This window comes from Sebastes umbrosus, chromosome 5 (assembly GCF_015220745.1).
Source record: "Sebastes umbrosus isolate fSebUmb1 chromosome 5, fSebUmb1.pri, whole genome shotgun sequence".
In the NCBI taxonomy this organism is placed as follows: domain Eukaryota; kingdom Metazoa; phylum Chordata; class Actinopteri; order Perciformes; family Sebastidae; genus Sebastes; species Sebastes umbrosus.
The window spans coordinates 24,383,888-24,403,450 of NC_051273.1; the positions used below are offsets into that span (position 1 = coordinate 24,383,888).

Genomic DNA, 19,563 nt, shown 5'->3' on the forward strand with positions numbered 1-19,563 from the left:
TAAAGGTTTTAATTCATGTGTATCATTTCATATAATTTTTAATCAGTTTTTAATTATGTTTACTTGTGTTTAATGTTTTATCTTTATCAGTTTATTGTTTGTGGCTGCCACGTCCGTGGTTGCGTGTCACGTGTTGTGCAGCACATTGTGCTTCCACCTGGAATGAAATATGCTATTTAGATATGTTTGCTTGCTAATTAATACTATGATATCAACAACTCAATTCTCACCATTCAAAATGTTCATTGTAAAAATCTACAATTGTTCTTAGGTTACAGGTATCAGGTAAATTGAGTTCTAATTTATATATCTAAAATTCAAATCTGACTAGTCAAAATTAAATTATTGATATGTCAGCTTGGAATTTTAAATAGTAAGAATGTAATTTTAGATATCTAGAATTGTATTTCAGATATTTGAAATATAGTCTCGCATAGCCAGACCTGTCCATCAAACTTCTCTGGGTTGTTTGTATTTCTTTAAACCAATCTAGTGTTGGGGGAAACTTGCTTTGGTGGAACATTTGCCGGTGCATGTAGGGTAGTCTGTCTCTACACATCATTATTCTGGTATAAGGGGGAAAAGATGATCTGGGTTGTATATTTCTTTAAACCAATCAGAATCGTCTAGGGCGGTGCTAGGCAACAGGATGCAGCTCCGTCGCCTTGGAAACGAGATAACGCACACCGGAAGTGGCGGACAATGAAATTATACCCACAGTCTACATCCGGTGTTGGTGAGTTGAAGCTTCAACCTTCAACATGGATAAATCTCCACATAAACCACTAAAAGACGCGTGTCGTCTGTGTGACACGACCTTTAATGATATAAAGGAGAGACATCAGTTGTTGTTCGGAGCTCTGGAGGTGAAACCAGCCTATACTGTAGCTCTGGAGGAGATCACTGGACCGTTACAGACCTCAGATGAGTTCATATCAGTCTGCGGCTCCTGCAGGACGCTGTTGGACAGATATCACACCAGCTGCTGTGAGGTGGAGCGCATCGGCTCGTTGGTGAAGAAACTGACTCATAATAACCCCTCTGACAGAGTTAAAGGAGGCTTAAATGAAGTTAAATCAACTCAGACTGAAGACAGCAGCAGCTGTGACACCAGAAAACAGATCAAAGTGGAGCCAGAGAGTCCTGAGAGACTCTGCTGTTCAGAGGTGAGTTTATAACTTAATGTGGTCCTGGGACTGATTTTAATTTAAAATGTATTTAACCTTTATTTAACCAGGTTAGTCCCATTGAGATTAACAACCTCTTTTCCAAGGGAGACCTGGCCAAGACAGTCAGCAGCAAGAACACAAAGCTGCAGACACAAATAGAGATAAAATACAATTCAAAAGCACTACAATGTGCATTAAAGGAGACAAATGGGGGCACAAAAAGGAACTTTTCTGTGAGTCAGCTGTACAACAAAGGAGCTAAAAACATTGGCATGCCATAGAGTCTGCTTCTAAAACCTTCATTTTAGATTTAAAAATGTTTAATGATACCAGCTCCTTGAAGTTTAGGTCATTTAGGCTGAGGGTGCAGAATATGCAAAAGCCCTTTCCCCAATTTTTGTCTGAGCTTTTGGGACAGAGAGCACAAAGAAGTCGTGTGAACGCAGTGAATACTGTCCACAATTTGTTTGCATAGTAAAAAACACTTAAGTAATGTGGGAGCAGACCCAGAATCACCTTATATATAAGGATGTACCAATGGGAGAGCATACAGGTTGCCAGTGCAGGCCATCCCACCAGAGAGTACAACTCAGAGTGGTGAGTCAGAGCTTTACAATTTGTGATGAACCTTAAGGATGCATGGTGAGCTACATCAAGCATATTGAAGGCACTGAGCAGAGGCGTGCATGTACAAAAAGTGTAGTAGACTGTTGTAGAATTAGATCTGATACATAGATATACTAAATCTAATTCTCAAATTCATTCACATGTCTGCAGGACAGATAATAATGCACACAGTGCACTTTCATAGACTAAGCTACTGGAGTTACCCTGCACTATACTCAGTTTTAACAGTCTCTTCTGCACTATATTCATTTTTATTTCATTTTCTCTTCTGCATGTTTTTCAATAGTCCTGTATCATGATTTGATATGCTCCAATGTTTTCTATGAGCAGAACGCACATTTTAAACGTCAGTATGGCATGTTTATTTAATTGTGGGAAGCCAAAATTGGGATTAATATTCGATTAATTGTGCAGCCCTATACTGCGTAATAATAATAACTTTATTTATATAACACCTTTCAAAACAAGTTTACAAAGTGCTTTACAATAAAAACATGATAAAACATTCAGAACTTAAGAACTAAACAAGATAAAATCATATAAATACCAGATAAAAATCACATAAATAGTTGCAACAATGCACCATAAGTTAAGAAATAATATAAAAGTGAGTCTTAAGAAGATATTTAAAAGGAAGATACTGAGTTTGCCTGCCTGCATGTTGTCACATAATTATAAGGATGCAACATATATATCTCTAGGGAGGGGGGGACAAAGGAGGACGGTCTGCAGGACAGATGATAATGCACATAGTGCACTTTTCATAGACTAAGCTACTGGAGTTACCCTGCTCTATACTCAGTTTTAACAGTCTCTTCCGCACTATATTCACTGTTTTAATAGTCGTGTATCACAGCTGTTACCCTGCACTATATTCACTTTTAACAGTTTTCTTCATCTCCTTGTATTTTTATATCTGGTATATTTTTTTGTACTACTAACTTTTTTACTGCGTTTTTACTAACATGTTTTGCACTGTGGAACTGTGATGCTGGAAACTTGAATTTCCCTCGGGATCAATAAAGTTACTATCTATCTATCTATCTATCTATCTACCTATCTAGATATACTAAATATAATTCTCAAATTCATTCACATAATACTAGACAGGTTAATCATCTTCACCTGCCTTTTTACAAAACAGAACATGGCCAGTACTCCATCAGATATCACAGTGTACAAATATGGAACACCAAAAATACATGTTATCAAGAAGAGCTCGTTATCCGTAGAACATTTTAAAAGGAAATTATCATCACATTTAATTAATGATGTCTAATTATCGTTTGATATGTTTAGATATATTTTCTTTTCTTCTGTACAGTTTTTGTATGGGTAACTCAACAAGACAATCAATAACATTGTTTTTCTCTGTCATGCTTTTACTGCAGTATTTTATATTATCTGCCACTTCCATTTACTGTATCACCCCTCCACTTTGTACAATTTGATCTTGTGTGTCCTCTTTATTAATACGTTACACAAATACCAACAATAACTGTCACTAATGTCATTATTCCTTTTTTTTTTAAATTGCAGGCAGCTGTTAGCCAGACAGCAGGACATTCAGCCGTTGAGACGAGCAGTAGCAGGCCACAGCCCCAATCCCAGTTTCTCCTCCAGTCCCAGCATGCACCTCAGCTACCTGTTCAGGCTTCTACTGAAGGAGCAGTGAGGAGGAAACCTGTCACTGTGGCTCCAGTAGTTTGGTCAGCTCATTCAGTTCAGGTAAACCGTTTCACTAATTGCCACTAGACCATCTCAGTTCAAAATAAAATACCATGGAAATTGGTATCAGCAGTCAAGTTAAGATGTGTTTCTATTTCTTGTCTTCCATCTTCTCTGCTGTAGTCTGCCGTCTGTAGTCTGAAACCCAGACCTCAGCCTCAGTCCCAGCTCCAGTCCAGACATCTATCTCAGCCAACTGCCCTGTCGTCTGATGATGGATCAGTGAGGAAGAAACTGGTCACCATCACCCCAGCACTGCACTCACAGCCAGTTCAGGTTGGTTCACTTCACTTTCAAGGAACAGTTCACTTTAAAATGAACATTCTGTGATGACCTACTCAAGAAAACAGAACACACCGCGTTGGCCACTGTCCTATTTCCAACCTCGGCGCCCCTGAAAAACACTTTTTCCCCCCACTAGCTCCCTGCTCTCTGCTTGCTACATCCCGACTCCCGTTGCAGCTCTTCTTCTCTGCTCCCGTGGCAGCTCGACTTCCGATCTCCTCATTCACCTCTTGCTGTCTCTGTCTCTCGTGTGTGTCGATGAATAGATGAGGAGAGACTAGTTTTTGAGGTCAAGAAATATCCCGAGCTATACGACCCACACTGGCAGAAAGGATATTGCCTGGTGAGCCATATCTCTGGAGATCGGCTCTTCAGGTGAGAAAGTTTAGGTAGTGGATTTCCACACATGATTTAAAGATAATGCAGAGGTAGAAGAAGTAGCCTACGTTACTCAGATCTTATACTTTAGTAAAAGACGTAATAACAGTGTGAAGATACTCACTTCCTATTGGTGCTAGGGGTGGCATTCGACACGAGTCTATATATAAGAAGTGGACGTTGTCACCGTGGCATCACCCATTGGTTTGTGGACTACAGTTTTGAAAGATTTTTGCCATCGCCATCTTGTTTTTTTGCAACCAGAAGTGACACGAGAGGGTGGAGCTAAGTACAACCGAACGATAAACAAGACATTTTTAGGCGACCAAAAATGGTATAATTAACTTTCATGAGCTGAAAACATACTGTGAAAGAGTTAAAATTCTAAGACGAAAACATGGAGCATCCCCTGCTTTATGGTCTATTCAACTCTAAATGGGACCATAATTTACTAAATGAACATCATGCTGTATTGAAGAAGACTTGAAACTAGCGATTGAGATCATAAACTCATGTTTACAATGTTTACTGAGGTAATAAATGAAGAAGGCCCTGGGTTCGATCCCCGGTCTGGGCAGGGCCTTTCTGTGTGGAGTTTGCATGTTCTTCCCGTGTTCGCGTGGGTTTCCTCCCTCCACCAAAATATGTATCCCACACAATTTGATCTTGTGTGTTCTCTTTATTAATACATTACACAAATACCAATAAAACTGTCACTAACGTAATGATTCCTGTGTTAAAGTTCGTCTTCTTTTTTAATTGCAGGCAGCTGTTAGCCAGACAGCAGGACATTCAGCCATTGAGACGAGCAGTAGCAGGCCACAGCCCCAATCCCAGCTCCTCCTCCAGTCCCAGCATGCACCTCAGCTACCTGTTCAGGCTTCTACTGAAGGAGCAGTGAGGAGGAAACCTGTCACTGTGGCTCCAGTAGTTTGGTCTGCTCATTCAGTTCAGGTTAGCAAACCTACACATGTAGAAATCTTGCAGACAAATGTGCTAATGGTAAATTATTCTCAAATTGCCACTTGACCATCTCAGTTCAAAGTAAAATGCCATGGAAATTGGTATCAGCAGTTAAGTTAAGATGTGTTTCTATTTCTTGTCTTCCATCTTCTCTACTGTAGTCTGCCGTCTGTAGTCTGAAACCCAGACCTCAGCCTCAGTCCCAACTCCAGTCCAGACATCTATCTCAGCCAGCTGCCCTGTCGTCTGATGATGGAGCAGTGAGGAAGAAACTGGTCACCATTGCCCCAGCACTGCACTCACAGCCAGTTCAGGTTGGTTCACTTCACTTTCAAGGAATAGTTCACTTTAAAATTAACATTCTGTGATGACCAACTCAAGAACAGAACAGCCGCCCCTATTATTTTATATGTACACCCTCCACACCGGTGGACGCCATTGTCCTATTTCCAGCCTCACTGCCCCTGAAAAACACTTTTCACCCCCCCCTCGCTCCCTGCTTGCTACATCACGGCTCCTGTAGAATCTCTTCTTCTCTGCTCTTGTGGCAGCTCGACGTCCGATTCACTCACCTGTTGCTGTCGCTGTCTCTTGTGTGTGTGTCACTGAATAGATGAGGAGAGACTAGTTGTTGAGGTAGATAAATATCCCGAGCTAGCGTTATTATCGTGTTAACTTTGACAGCCCTAGTAAAAAGCTGATCTTAATTAAGAGTTTCTCCGGTCCTGGTTGGATATTAAAATGTATGAACGCACTCAGGTACAATAATTCTCTCCAGATGTTTTATGGCTTCTTTTCACATCCTCCACTGCCTTGCATTGACATTGTCAAAATATCTTTTTTATTTTTAATTAATAAAAAGCAAAACAAAGAAGTTTCTTTCCATGTTCAGTCATCTATTATTCCATTACTTTTCCTGATGTTTTAGGTTTTTGCCGGGGTATCGTTTCAGTATCAGTATCGAGATGTTTAGGCAGGTTATCGTGACAACACTAGTATCACCCCTCTCACTTTGTGCAATTTGATCTTGTGTGTCCTTTGTTAATAAGTTACACAAATACCAACAATAACTGTCACGGACATCATTATTCCTGTGTTAAGATTTTTCTTTTTTTTTAAATTGCAGGCAGCTGTTGAGATGAGCAGTAACAGGCCACAGCTCCTCCTCCAGTCCCAGCATGCACCTCAGCCACCTGTTCAGGCTTCTACTGAAGGAGCAGTGAGGAGGAAACCTGTCACTGTGGCTCCAGTAGTTTGGTCGGCTCATTCAGTTCAGGTAACCGTCTCACTAATTGCCACTAGACAAACTCAGTTCAAAATAAAATGCCATGGGAATTGGTATCAGCAGTCAAGGCCAAGTTAAAATGTGTTTCTATTTCTTGTCTTCCATCTTCTCTGCTGTAGTCTGCCGTCTGTAGTCTGAAACCCAGACCTCAGCCTCAGTCCCAGCTCCAGTCCAGACATCTACCTCAGCTAACCGCCCTGTCGTCTGATGATGGAGCAGTGAGGAAGAAACTGGTCACCATCGCCACAGCACTGCACTCACAGCCAGTTCAGGTTGGTTCACTTCTCTTTCAAAAAAATATTTGGCAGGTGAACCACACCCCCCCCACTATATTACTATACCCAGTTGAGAGAAGAGCGAAAAATATTTTCCATCGAGAAAATCCTTCAATGCCGTTCTTTGCTCTTCTTTCAATGAAGAAATGCTCTCCAGTTCTGATATAATGCTAAACCCAAGCCCCCAGGAAGAGCACCAGGCTTTAAAGCAAATTTTCGTAATGGCCAAACAGCGGTACTACAACTTCCGTGTCCGTCACGTGATGCCTTTGGGCCCAAAAACACTTTTTCCCATAGACTTACATTGGGAAAGAGACGTCTGTAAATCGGCTGATAATTCTTTTTTTTTTAGGTAAATCAACTTCCCAGTACGAACACTCTAATAGTCCTTATTTAAATCATTATGTCCTAAAAGTTGTAAAATGCACTAAATCCAGAGTTATTTTCCTTCCTCCGTTCATGTGAATGAGCCTGAGACCGAGGGCTGGGAGGCGGGGTTAAAGAAAATGCTACTGCGCCTGCTCCATACGGAAGATTGCCGGAAGATCCGGGAAATGTTATACTCAAAGTCAAATTTGCAGATTTGCTTCATGCGCCACTGAGCAGCTTTCATAGGAATAAACGGGGCTGCACCTCCAACGCTGTTTCCAGTTCTCTTTATACATCCATTCGCTAACTCCTTTAGGAGCCGCCAAATTCTTTTGAACGTCTCTCTGTGTCGTCACACACATTTAAACCACGCCCGTAGCTGCCAGTAGCTCCTTGCAGGGCGCTGATTGTTCCGAACAAACTAATTTTTTGAAGCCTGACAAGATGGATTTTCATTTGATCTGGTGTTTCCCCCGAGAATCCAGCTGCCCTGCAAGGTAACTTCTGTTGTGTAAACTGCTCAGAAACCCCCTTATTGTCAATTTAGCTAGGAAAGCCATCCATCCTCTGAATGCTCTAGGTCTCTAGTTTGTGGCTGTAAAGTTTCATGAGGCTGTGATTATCCTAGAGGTCACCACAGGTCATTTTATACAGTGAGGTCAAGTTTAAAAACGAATTGGATGCACAAGAGTGTCAGCTTTACAGTGATAACCAATTAATGTAATTCCAAGATTGTTTAGGGACCCCAGTATGCAGAAAGCATTTTTAGAATAGAATTTATGCAAGAAATGGCATTTTTTTTGCACCAGACTGCATGTGATTATCATAAGGTGGGCATGTCTGTAAAGGGGAGACTCGTGGGTACCCATAGAACCCATTTTCATTCACATATCTTGATGTCAGAGGTCAAGAGACCCATTAGTAGATAGGTTAAAGTGATCATATACCAAACTTATCAATGCTGATACTGTATGCTAAAAGATAAGAGTGATTATCCAACTCTTTGATGTTACTAATCCCATGATAGTCTAATAACAGAGTCTTCATTACTCAGAATCAACTGGATGGCCGCCATACCGTGACAGGATTTGGTCAAAGCACACCATCACTTTACCCTGCACTGACTGCAGCAGAGTCCATGGGACATGGTGCATCAACACTGTCTGCAAGCACAAGAGTACCGATGAGTAAACAATCAAAGGTTTGTTGTTAAAAGGCAACCCAGAAACAATACTTAAGCTGGGCATACACACTGTACGATTTTAGAAATGTTGTTGTGTAATTCTTACTCCTACTGTACGAGACCTGGACAGTATGGCTTGTCGATTTTTGCAGAGTAAATTCATCTGACGGCCGGTCGGGAGGAGATAATCGATCCTCGGTCCCTCCCATACACTGCATGGCAAACGACGCCCGACGAGGCTGAAATTCCGGCCAGAAACGGGCTAAAATCGTCCAGTGTATGCTCAGCTTTAGCTAGCTCTGAACACCCAGTGTTGGACATGTAATGCTCAGTAATTATGGAAATCTCTTATCATTGACACATTTTAATCCTTTGTTTTCAAAGATCATCATAAGAACGCCATTCTCCGTGAGAAGTCGGATCGTTCGCGGACCTTTGGAGCGGGTACTGGAGAACATAGTTAAAGGACGCCTCAACAGAATTCCACATGCAATTATGTCTGTCCCCGGACTGTTTGATGCTGTGGTCAAAGAGGTGCTTGACGTTATCAAAAAGGAGTGCAAGAAGCTAACGAGCCTTAAATTCACATCTATTCTCCGACAGACCAGCATGAAAGACTTAAACAACTTCAAATGGATGGATGTTGTTGCAGAATGGAGGATGAACGCACCAACCTATCTTAAGTTCTTAGAGTCTGCAAGTTCTGTCTCCATGGAGGCCGCTACGTCAAGAATACGGCCCGTCTCTCACAGCAAGACCAATAAATACAAATTACCGATGGCCGGGGCAATACTCCTAAACGCACGCTGTTCATCAATGTCAGCACATATGTACAGGAATGCTATGTTTATATGCCGTGGCGGAGCAAAAAGACGTTTTCAAAGGCTAAACCAACTGGGTGTCTGCATATCTGATGGTAGGGCTCTTGCAAAGCTGAAAGAAATGGGACAAACATGGGACAGCAACTTCCTCCAATGGAAAGAAAGTGTATGCCAAGAGGACACGGCATCAAACCCTGCCTCTGAAGGAGCAGACAGCAGCGAGTTCACAGCTTCAGATGAATGCCAGGCAAGTCAACAAAATAAGAGTTATGTTGATACACCACACGAAAGCATTGTCAGTCAAGTACTGTGTAATAACCTCTACTAAATATGTGTTCACCACAGGACAATGCTGAAAACAGGATGTCACCAGAGCATGCAGCATCTATTAAGATTGAATCTGATGTCATGACACCATGCAAACTGTGTTCTGATGATGAAGATGAGGTATTTAAAATACAATTGTAGCTTGTAACTTAGAATAGACCATGGTGCAGATTAATTTAGGAAAAGTATTTGATTTGTGTCTTTTTTTGTATTTTATTTGCATGTTTTGATTTTGTAGATATTTTGTATTTATTATTTTTATATTAATATTATTTTGCATATAGGAGTTGATTTGTTGACCAAAACGTGAAAATCTTTCATGTATAAAAATAAATCAATAAAATACTATTTACAAAAATAAAATACAATTGTAACTTGTGACAATTATATTCTTACTAGTTGATATTTACAATTCCTTTTATAGCTAGTCAGAATTTAATATCAGATATTGGAAAAGGAATTTCCACTTGTCAAAATGTCATTGTATATATATTTAAAGCATTAGCATTTGTTGAATATTCCTGAAGCACACATAGCATATTTAAAATTCAACCAATGGCTATTTGTCACTGTGTAATGATATGACGGCAACATATCCATATCTGAAATGGGAAATTAAATATCCACTGTTCAATAATTTTCAACATGTAACATGAAATTCAGTTGTGGATATCTGTAGCCAAATCGTTATTCTTACCAGTGTAAAAGGTCTTACTGTAAAGATATCTGTAAATCAGTTGTGACTAGTCGAAATGTAATTTCTATATGTGAAAACATTTTTGTAACATGTCAAACTTGTTTTACAGATATCTTAAAACAAAATGGCATTTTGATGTGTCATTACCACGAGTGAAAACTAAATCGCTACTAGTCAGCCTTGCTGATTAAATGTTAAAGGGGCTTGCTATACTGGTCCTGCATGTTGACCTCGCACTACTTCCAACCCACCAACACTCTCTGAGCGGAGAAAAATGCTCAAATTTAATAAAAAAACGTCATAGTATAGTATGTCGAAAATGTCAAAGAAAAGCATCATAGTATAGCATGTCGAAATATTTCATGACAAAACATCATAGTATAGTATGTCGAACATTTTCATAAAAAAAGTCATAGTATAGTATGTTGAAAATCTTCATGAAAAAACGTCATAGTATAGTATGTTGAAATTGTTTCTTTGTTTTTTTTTAAACAATATTTTTATTGAATTTTACATATAAACATATATACATATATACACATACAGACAGACTAACAATATTAATAATTAAATTATACAGTGAAATGTTTAGTCAGAATTTCCACAGTTATCAAAGAAAGAGAGACATGACATTTCATGTATTTCACATATCTAATAAAGAAAACAAATAAAATAGAAGATAAGACAAAATAAATAAATACCTCAAAGAAGAAGAACAACAACAAAAACAAAAAACAGAAAAAAAACACAACACCCAACAATTTCAACAACAGCACTCAGCAACACACAGCAGTTTCAATTTGACTGTGCCCCTTGACGTCCAAGAAACTCCAACAAAGGTTTCAAATTCTTCTGCTTTTCCTCTGGTTATGTATGTAAGTCTCCCCAGTACAACACAAGATGCCATCTCCCTCACCAATACATGTATAGAAGATAAATCCATTTTTCTCCAAGACAAAGCTATCCTTCTCCTGATGTCGAAAATTTCCATGAAAAAACATCACAGTACAGTATGTCAAAAAAAATTAGTGAAAAAAAGTCACAGTAAAGTATGCCGAAAAATGTCATGAAAAAACGTAATATATAGTATGTCGAAAATGTTCATGAAAAAACGTCATAGTATAGTATGTCAAAGGTTTTCATGAAAAAACGTCACTGTATAATATGTCGAAAAAATTCATGAAAAAAAGTCAAAGCGGAAAATTTTCATGAAAAAAGGTCACAGTATAGTATGTTGAACATTTTCATGAAAAAAAGTCACAGTTTAGTATGTCGGAACATTTCATGAAAAAATATCATAGTATATAGTATATCGAAAAAAAGTCATTAAAAAGTCATAGTATAGTATGATTAAAAAAAATCATAAAAAAGTCAAAGTATAGTATTTCCAAAAAAGGTCATAAAAAAGTGAAAGTATAGTATGTTGCAAAAAAATCATACTATAGTATGTCGAAAGAAAATTCATAGTATAATATGTCGAAAGAAAATTCATAGTATAATATGTCGATAAAGTCATAAAAAAGTCATAGTATAGTATTTAGAAAAAAAGTCATAATACAGTATGTCGAAAAAAAGTCATAGTATAGTATGTCGAAAAAAGTCATAGTATAGCAAGTCGTAAAAAAGTCATAGTATAGTATGTCGAAAAAAGTCATAGTATAGCAAGTCGTAAAAAAGTCATAGTATAGCAAGTCGTAAAAAAGGTCATAGTTTAGTATGTGGAAAAAAATTCACAGTATAGTATGTCGAAAAAAGTCATAAAAAGGTCATAAAAAAGTCATAGTGCAGAGCATTCAATGGTGCCAGCATACCCGAGAGGACCGTAACACATTGTTTTTCTTATATTTTATTCTTCTACGTTGAAAAAAAGTCATAGTATATAGTATGTCGAAAAATTTCATGAAAAAATATCATAGTATAGTTTTTTCGAAAAATTTCATGAAAAAACGTCATAGTATAGTTTGTCGAAATATTTCATGAAAAACGCTATAGTATAGTTTGTCGAAATATTTCATGAAAAAACGTCATAGTATAGTTTGTCGAAATATTTCATGAAAAAACGTCATAGTATAGTTTGTCGAAATATTTCATGAAAAAATGCCATAGTATAGTTTGTTGAAATATTTCATGAAAAAACGTCATAGTATAGTTTGTCGAAATATTTAATGAAAAAACATCATAGTATAGTTTGTCGAAATATTTCATGAAAAAACGCCATAGTATAGTTTGTCGAAATATTTCATGAAAAAACGCCATAGTATAGTTTGTCGAAATATTTCATGAAAAAACGCCATAGTATAGTTTGTCGAAATATTTCATGAAAAACGTCATAGTATTGTGGCAGCTGCCAATTCTCTGGTGTTTGCTGTTGTTTCCCTTTTCCCTGGTGTTTTTTTGGTTGAGTTGCTGAGTGATTAGAGGGTTATTCAGTTCACCTGTTGCGCAGGGTGTGGGGACTGGCTCTTAAATGATAGTTGAGAGCAGCTTGGTGCATTCCCCTCTCGGCCAATCAGGGTGTAACGACGCCCTTTCTGTAGGGCTTAAAAGAGGAGGGAAACTGCACACCCAGGGTCATTCTGATCTCTCCTTCACTCAATGCAACATGTGTTATCAGCTTTACCAGAAACTCTGGTCTGTTTTGGGCCCTTTTGGGATTCTGTGATCTTTGTGTTTTGTTTGTTGAGAGTGTTGACTCTCCTAGTTGGGGAAACAAGTTAAGTGCCAACCAATTGGGTTACCTGCACTGGGACGTTTAGGTACTATTTGTGCAACGATCTGGCTTGCCTTACAATAGCCTAACGCCTGCAGGCTGTATTTTTGTATTCTATTCATTTGTTGATTTTCAATGAAACCCTTTATATCCATTTCTTTTAGTGTATTTTATTTGGGAAAACTTTAAAGGAGGGTAAAAGGAAAAACACAAACCAATATTTCAGTTTCCTTAATTGTTTGTTATTATAGAGGCATTTGTTCATTATTGAAGAGGCATTTGTTCATTATTATTATTAAGAAGGCATTTTATTTTATGTTATTATGTGGATGGGAACTGTTTTTCAGTCTTCTGACTGAACAACTAAAGTCTGGGGAACTCAGTACCGCCATAGTATAGTTTGTCGAAATATTTCATGAAAAAACGTCATAGTATAGTTTGTCGAAATATTTCATGAAAAAACGTCATAGTATAGTTTGTCGAAATATTTCATGAAAAAACGTCATAGTATAGTTTGTCGAAATATTTAATGAAAAAACATCATAGTATAGTTTGTCGAAATATTTAATGAAAAAACGTCATAGTATAGTTTGTCGAAATATTTCATGAAAAAACGTCATAGTATAGTTTGTCGAAATATTTAATGAAAAAACATCATAGTATAGTTTGTTGAAACATTTCATGAAAAAACATCATAGTATAGTTTGTCGAAATATTTAATGAAAAAACATCATAGTATAGTTTGTTGAAATATTTAATGAAAAAACGTCATAGTATAGTTTGTTGAAATATTTCATGGGACCTTTAATGTTTTGTAACTTCCGCCCCTCATGCTCTCGGCTCTCACTGCGCATGCTCCGTACAGCAACAGGACTGTGGGCAGTTGGTTCCTCCTCAGAGTCAGAGAGTTAGCAGCGCTGCTAAGTTACCATCAGCAGGTGAGATCACTGTCACAGACCAACACATCTGAACTACAAGCTGTCCGGAGGTTCAACAACACAGGTAACGTTTAGAGGCGTTTACAGTCTTTATTAAAGTTATAATGTGAGTTAATGTAATGTTAAGATCATAAACATGACAGATACTGACTTTAAGAGCTGCTGAACTTCAGCATAAAGTTTCAAAGTGGAGCTAACTCATGCTAGCTGCGGCTGCTGCTAGTCAGTGTAGTTCACCTTCTACAAACTAAACAAACACTAGCTGATCATTATAATAATAACAGCTGGAGTTAGCTGCTGAAAGAGCTTCTCAAAGGTGACTTTGAAGATCTGGTTTGTCCTCAGTCAGTCATTAACATGAAGCTGCTGTTTCTGTTGTTGTTATGAAATCACTCAGTTTGTTTGTTTTTAGCTGCAGACTTTGAGTTGTAGCTTCTTTATTTAGTAGTGTGAGTTACTGAACATGATAGATATCAGCAGTTTATTTAGGGTACACTGTGTCCTGCACTGATTTGACAGAAATACAACATTAATCTGTTGTTTTTTGTGTTTATTTGAAAAGTTGTGTCCCAGTAACAAGAGGTAGTTCTTATCTAAAGGTGTGGATGAGTACACTAAGTCAGTGTACACACAGTTTGCTTACTGTATGTTGCATCCTTATAATTATGTGACAACTTGCAGGCAGGCAAACTCAGTATCTTCCTTATAAATATCTTCTTAAGACTCACTTTTATATTATTTCTTAACTGATGGTGCATTGTTGTAACTATTCATGTGATTTTATCTTGTTTAGATCTGGATGTTTTATCATGCTTCAATTGTAAAGCATAACATTGACAGAAATACAACACTAAACCTGTTGTTGTTTTGTATTTATTTGAAAAGTTGATAAGCTGTCTGTGCTCTAGTAACAAGAGGTAGTTCTTATCTCCCAGTTTGCTTCCTATATGTTGCATCCTTATAATTATGTGTCAACATGCAGGCAGGTCAAACTCAGTACCTTCCTTTTAAATCTCTTCTTAAGACTCACTTTCATATTGTTTCTTAACTGATGGTGCATTGTTGAAACTATTCATGTGATTTTATCTTGTATTTATATGATTTTATCTTGTTTAGATCTTAAGTTCTGGATGTTTATCATGCTTTTGCACTTTGTAAACTTGTTTTGAAAGGTGATATATAAATAAAGTTATTATTATTATTATGCAGTTTAGAGCTGCACAATTAATCCCATATTAATCGAGATCACAATTTTGGCTTCTCACAATTAAATGAACATGATCGCCTGCAATATTTACGTTTAAAATGTGCGTTCAAATCAAGCGTTTCCTAAACTAACAGCCAGCCACCAGCCGGTCTATTTTGGGTATAGATGTTATCTATACAACTAATGTGTTTATGATTAAATTAAGAGCATAAAATGTATGCAAATTTTGCTCTCAAAGTGCACCAGATTGAAGCGTTTAACTTTAAAATGTAGGTAACAAAAGGGTATGGTGTGTATTCCTGTATTCTTTTTATTTTAGTGTGAAAGTGCAATAAAATATGTTGTCGCTAAAATCAATGAATAATCGTGATCTTAATATTGGCCATAATCGTGCAGCTCTAATGCCTGTATTGATTATGTTTGCAGAGGCTCTGGGGTGGAGCATCGGGTGCCCTCCAGACAAGCAAAAAAAGCAGAAAGCATTACTGGCCTGGCCGGACGGAGCTGTTTTGGAGACTACAGTGGAGTCCAGACCGGAGAAGAGAGAGGCCGAGGAGGAAGCATGTCCACCAACGAGGAGCCCACGTACACAGTCAAGCTGATACAGCTGCTGCTGCTTTCCACCTACTGGGGGATGCAGATCTGGGTCACTTTCATTTCAAGTTGGTAATACACACGCACACACACTGGATAAAAGTACATGCAAAAAAAGTTAGAAACACAAGGTAGAGCATCAGTCAAGCATTTGATTTGATGTATGTGTCTGAAATTATGACGAAACGTAAATACTTACTCTTAATCTTACTCCAACTGTGACTTAAATCAGATAGAAATCATCAGAAATGGCTTCTCTTAACCTTATTTTCAGAATATTTCAGTCCATGTAAAAGTAGTCCCTGCAGTGCTAACGAGTTGTTCTGTTTTCTACTCAGGCTTTGTGATGGACAACCACCTGAACAGACACACCTATGGGTTCATCCAGAGTCGTCTCGTCCCGTTCTACCTCCACTTGGGTTCAGCTTGTGCCTTCTTTAACCTCACTATCTACGCTGTGTACCATCCCTGCGACATGCTGGACGAAAGAGAATCCTTTCAGGTGTGTTTGTTTGTTCCACACAATCGCATCATGTAAAAAAAAAAACATTTTAGTATATTTCTTTAATCTCTGATTCTACTCTCCCCTACCAGATCTTCATCTTCTTCGTGTCGGTGACAGTTGCGGCCGTCAACGCTCAGTGGTTTGGCCAAATGACATCAGAGATCATGGCGGACATGCACCTCATCGAGCAGGCTTGCGGATTGGGCCAGGACATCGGCCTGTCGTCGAACCGCGAAGCTTACGCCAAGCTGTGCGAGACGGACGTCAAATACAGACACCTCAGTGGTCGTCTGTGGCTGTACAGACTGCTGTCCTCGCTCTGTAACCTCTGCTGCATCGGCTGCAACTTCTACAGTCTCTGCTACATGGCCGAGAACCTCGGCAAACTTTAAACTGACAGCTGGACTGTTAAATCGTTGAAAAATAGAAGTCACTCCCTTACAAATCTAAATTCCCTATTTTTTTGTATCAAAGCAGTAAGTTATATATTTAATACACAGGGTCAGTAAAGTTGCAGACAAATCAGTTCCTGCAATGAGTAATGCCTCACCTTTCACCTAGTGTGGCTGAGGCTGGCGGCGGCCTTGATATTTCCCTCTATCATTACGATATGGTACCTTTCAGGAACCTAAACATGAGGGATGTTTTTTAAAAAAACATTGTACTTGCAGGTCCAGAGACACCTTAGCAGAAAAGAGCCAAATGTGCTGCACATTTTTTATATGTAAGCAAAAGGATTTTTATTTAGGGAACTGCTCGCATCGCTGACCCGTCCTGCTCTTCCTGTTTGGGTGTAGTTTCAATACTTTGCAGCGTCACAGGTTTGTCGGGCTTACCTTATGTCAACCTCAGAGCACCTGTTAAGTGAAAGGTTGTATTATCTTTAGAGCTCCTGGCTGCTTGCTGCTGGTCTGACAAAAAAAAAAAAGGGTTCAAACACTTTTACTACATGGTATACAATCAATACTGCTCTTTTAGTGCATCCAAAACACACTTGCACCTGTTGGGATTTGTTTATTGGTATATTGGAATTAGAATTTATTGGTGTTCATAAACAGTTTAAGTGTATTGGCCTGTAATGATGTAAGGATGAATCGCTGTCGCACAGCAGGTTGGTCTAGTTGTGAGAGTAGAAAGGAGAGTATTGTTTAGACGATGTGAGTCTATTTCGACTAAATGTCTGTAATGATAATAATACGGAGACCCCAGAAAATCGCAGTGGGGATAAACTTTCTGAACTAATTTTGCGCTCATGTACATTAACTTTTCAAGTGTAGTTCAGAAGGAAAACCGTTCAGGGGCTCCGTACAGCTGTCTATTTGAAGACCTGAATGATATCTTTGCACTCAGCCCTTTCACTAATCATCCCAGTATGACCTCCATGACCTTACAGTGTGCCTCAATTGAAATTACATCACATCTATATATATATATCGATATATATAGATATAGATATCGATATATAGATATCGATATCTATATATATATGTGTATGTATATGTGTATATGTATATGTATATATATATATACATATATATGTATATATGTATATATATATATGTATATGTATATATGTATATATGATATATGTGTTGGTGAAGGAATTCAAAGATTTACAAAGCTGTCTAGTTTGTAACTTGAATTCCTGAAGTGTGTTTTGCTTTGTCCTCTAACGCCTCCATGTGCCGTATGTCAGTCAGTCTGAATGTGCTCAAACATTATGCAGCTGTGAGGGGAAATTACGCTGCCGTGACTGGAATCAAAGCCAAATCATATTTGAGTTGTACTCGCACTACAGATGTGTTCTGTGCAGTACACTTCTCAGGTTGTCAGTTAGTCATTGTTTGAATAGCTTTGCCTTGTTTTGTTTGTTTTGTGTGCAGAGACGATCTGGGGTCAGATTAGTTTAAAGGAGCAGTGTGTAGGATCTGGCGGCATCTAGTGGTGAGGCTGCAGATTACAACCTACTGAAACTTCTCCCGTGTGAAAAGCGTAGGGCTGGGTATTGCAAGTCAATACCTTTAAGGTATCAACTGAAACGACTAGGTACCAAGTAGTATCGAAACTTCTCCAGTCAAGTGATACCAGCGATCGTTAGATTGGAGAAGAGTTGGAAACATAACATGGCGCCAAAATGAACTAAATGTGTTTTATTTCTATAAAAAAAAAAGCCAAACGACGGTGGGGGCGGTGGGCACGTAATGTAATCGGTGTTTGCCCGACCACCGTGTAACTCCAACTACCGCGGCAAGTCTACTGCGAATGTCTCTATCTAGAGCCAGAGTTTGGTTTGTCCGTTCTGGGCTACTGTAGAAACAAATAAGAGGACCCGCTCCCTTTGTAGACATAAACAGCTCATTCTAAGGTAACGAAAACACAACGATTCTTATTATCAATGGATAATACACTGAAGAAAACATACTTATTAATATTATATTCCATCTCTGCCAATAGATCCCACTAAATGCTACACACTGCTCCTTTAACAAACCTCTCCGTGGTATGACTACCCCTCTTTTTTTGGTAACTGTGCAGGTGAAACTCTTCAATCGATGTGTTTAAGTTCTTCTAGTTTGTGTTGGCCTGTAATACACGTCCATTTAACCAAAGTAAGAAAAGCCATCAGCATCAACATGTAATCAGGGCAGGAGTAGGTGAGTACTGATTCTGAAACTTCTTTTTTGTTGTTTTTCCTTTAGTTTGTTCAGGCTGGACTGATGAAGGTGCTTATAATGTACCAAAGACAATGCAATATTACCTGGTTTTAACCTGCAGACGTCCTTTTTTATTGTGCTGCGTGTTCGCTCGGCCAGTTGAAATTCATCTAAAATTTGAAAGCAAATCAATTGACAGTTTTGTGCATGAACACAAAAACGTGTACTGTTTAAGACCCTTTACATGAATTTGTGGATATTTATGCCAGTTTCTTAATGTGTTTGAGATGATGGGTTATAATTGGTTTGTGTAATAATACTGAATGTAAGTTGCCTAAGACCAGTGAGGTCAGAGGTCATGAGCGGTCAGGAGTGGTTGGTAGTGGGTTTGTATCAAAAGATGTTTTAACATTTATGATGTTTTTTATTTTGTTTTGTATGTTTTGTGCTTCACCTTTGAAATAAATGAACACGTGGTCAGTTTATACGGTGTGATGTGGAAGTTTGCTGTACATAAAATGGCCACACAAATTATATTATTTAATTTATTTGTAAGATTTGAAGAGGTCTGATTTTGGTGACTCCTAGTGGTAGTGAAAAGTTTTCACAGAGACAGTCTCAACAAGATAATAATAATATTAATAATAAGACTTTGACTTGATTTTTGGCCTTTGTAGTGTTCCAGGTAACTATGAGTAGCGCATTTTCCCACTTTTTTCTCAGGACCTCAGAAGGCAGAGTTGGTAAAGTATGAATTAATTCAAATCTGGCCCTCTTCCCTACCCACTTCCACTCTGTTTGCATGGAGGGTATATTAAGTGGCAATTAGCGGGGAGTGGAAGTGGGTT

At 38.4% G+C, this 19,563-nt stretch overlaps 2 protein-coding genes across 9 annotated transcripts; both read left to right on the forward strand.

The window, feature by feature from the left end:
• Nucleotides 1-218: 218 nt before the first annotated feature.
• LOC119489071 lies at nucleotides 219-9,774 on the forward strand. 5 transcript variants are annotated; one of them, XM_037771238.1, is made up of 10 exons: nucleotides 220-1,166; nucleotides 3,336-3,524; nucleotides 3,648-3,800; nucleotides 4,953-5,141; nucleotides 5,312-5,464; nucleotides 6,277-6,426; nucleotides 6,555-6,707; nucleotides 8,134-8,280; nucleotides 8,647-9,330; nucleotides 9,429-9,773. In XM_037771238.1, exons 1-10 carry the CDS (start codon nucleotides 762-764, stop codon nucleotides 9,549-9,551), a joined length of 2,346 nt encoding a protein of 781 aa, XP_037627166.1. In that variant the 5' UTR covers nucleotides 220-761; the 3' UTR covers nucleotides 9,552-9,773. The 5 variants fall into 5 exon arrangements, with proteins under 5 accessions (XP_037627169.1, XP_037627171.1, XP_037627166.1 ...); XM_037771241.1 differs by lacking the exons at nucleotides 6,277-6,426; nucleotides 6,555-6,707 and having other exon boundaries at nucleotides 219-1,166; nucleotides 9,429-9,774; XM_037771243.1 differs by lacking the exons at nucleotides 4,953-5,141; nucleotides 5,312-5,464 and having other exon boundaries at nucleotides 219-1,166; nucleotides 9,429-9,774.
• A 3,852-nt stretch (nucleotides 9,775-13,626) lies between these two features.
• si:ch211-121a2.4 (transmembrane protein 205) lies at nucleotides 13,627-19,200 on the forward strand. Of its 4 annotated transcripts, none has more exons than XM_037771288.1 (4): nucleotides 13,627-13,755; nucleotides 15,389-15,624; nucleotides 15,895-16,058; nucleotides 16,151-19,200. In XM_037771288.1, the coding sequence occupies exons 2-4, from the start codon at nucleotides 15,525-15,527 to the stop codon at nucleotides 16,451-16,453; spliced, it is 567 nt and encodes a 188-aa protein (XP_037627216.1). In that variant the 5' UTR covers nucleotides 13,627-13,755; nucleotides 15,389-15,524; the 3' UTR covers nucleotides 16,454-19,200. The 4 variants fall into 4 exon arrangements, with proteins under 4 accessions (XP_037627216.1, XP_037627215.1, XP_037627218.1 ...); XM_037771287.1 differs by having other exon boundaries at nucleotides 13,662-13,819; XM_037771290.1 differs by lacking the exon at nucleotides 13,627-13,755 and adding an exon at nucleotides 14,322-14,354.
• The last annotated feature ends 363 nt before the right edge of the window (nucleotides 19,201-19,563 follow it).

Excerpts from the sequence above, each read along its gene's own strand:
- LOC119489071 (XM_037771238.1), top strand. The coding sequence starts at position 762 with ATGGATAAATCTCCACATAAACCACTAAAAGACGCGTGTCGTCTGTGT. Across the intron at positions 3,801-4,952 it reads TGCACTCACAGCCAGTTCAG|GCAGCTGTTAGCCAGACAGC; the intron begins GTTGGTTCACTT and ends TTTTAATTGCAG. Across the intron at positions 6,427-6,554 it reads GGTCGGCTCATTCAGTTCAG|TCTGCCGTCTGTAGTCTGAA; the intron begins GTAACCGTCTCA and ends TCTCTGCTGTAG.
- si:ch211-121a2.4 (XM_037771286.1), top strand. The coding sequence starts at position 14,703 with ATGTTGCATCCTTATAATTATGTGTCAACATGCAG. Across the intron at positions 14,738-15,388 it reads AATTATGTGTCAACATGCAG|AGGCTCTGGGGTGGAGCATC; the intron begins GCAGGTCAAACT and ends TTATGTTTGCAG. Across the intron at positions 16,059-16,150 it reads ACGAAAGAGAATCCTTTCAG|ATCTTCATCTTCTTCGTGTC; the intron begins GTGTGTTTGTTT and ends CTCCCCTACCAG.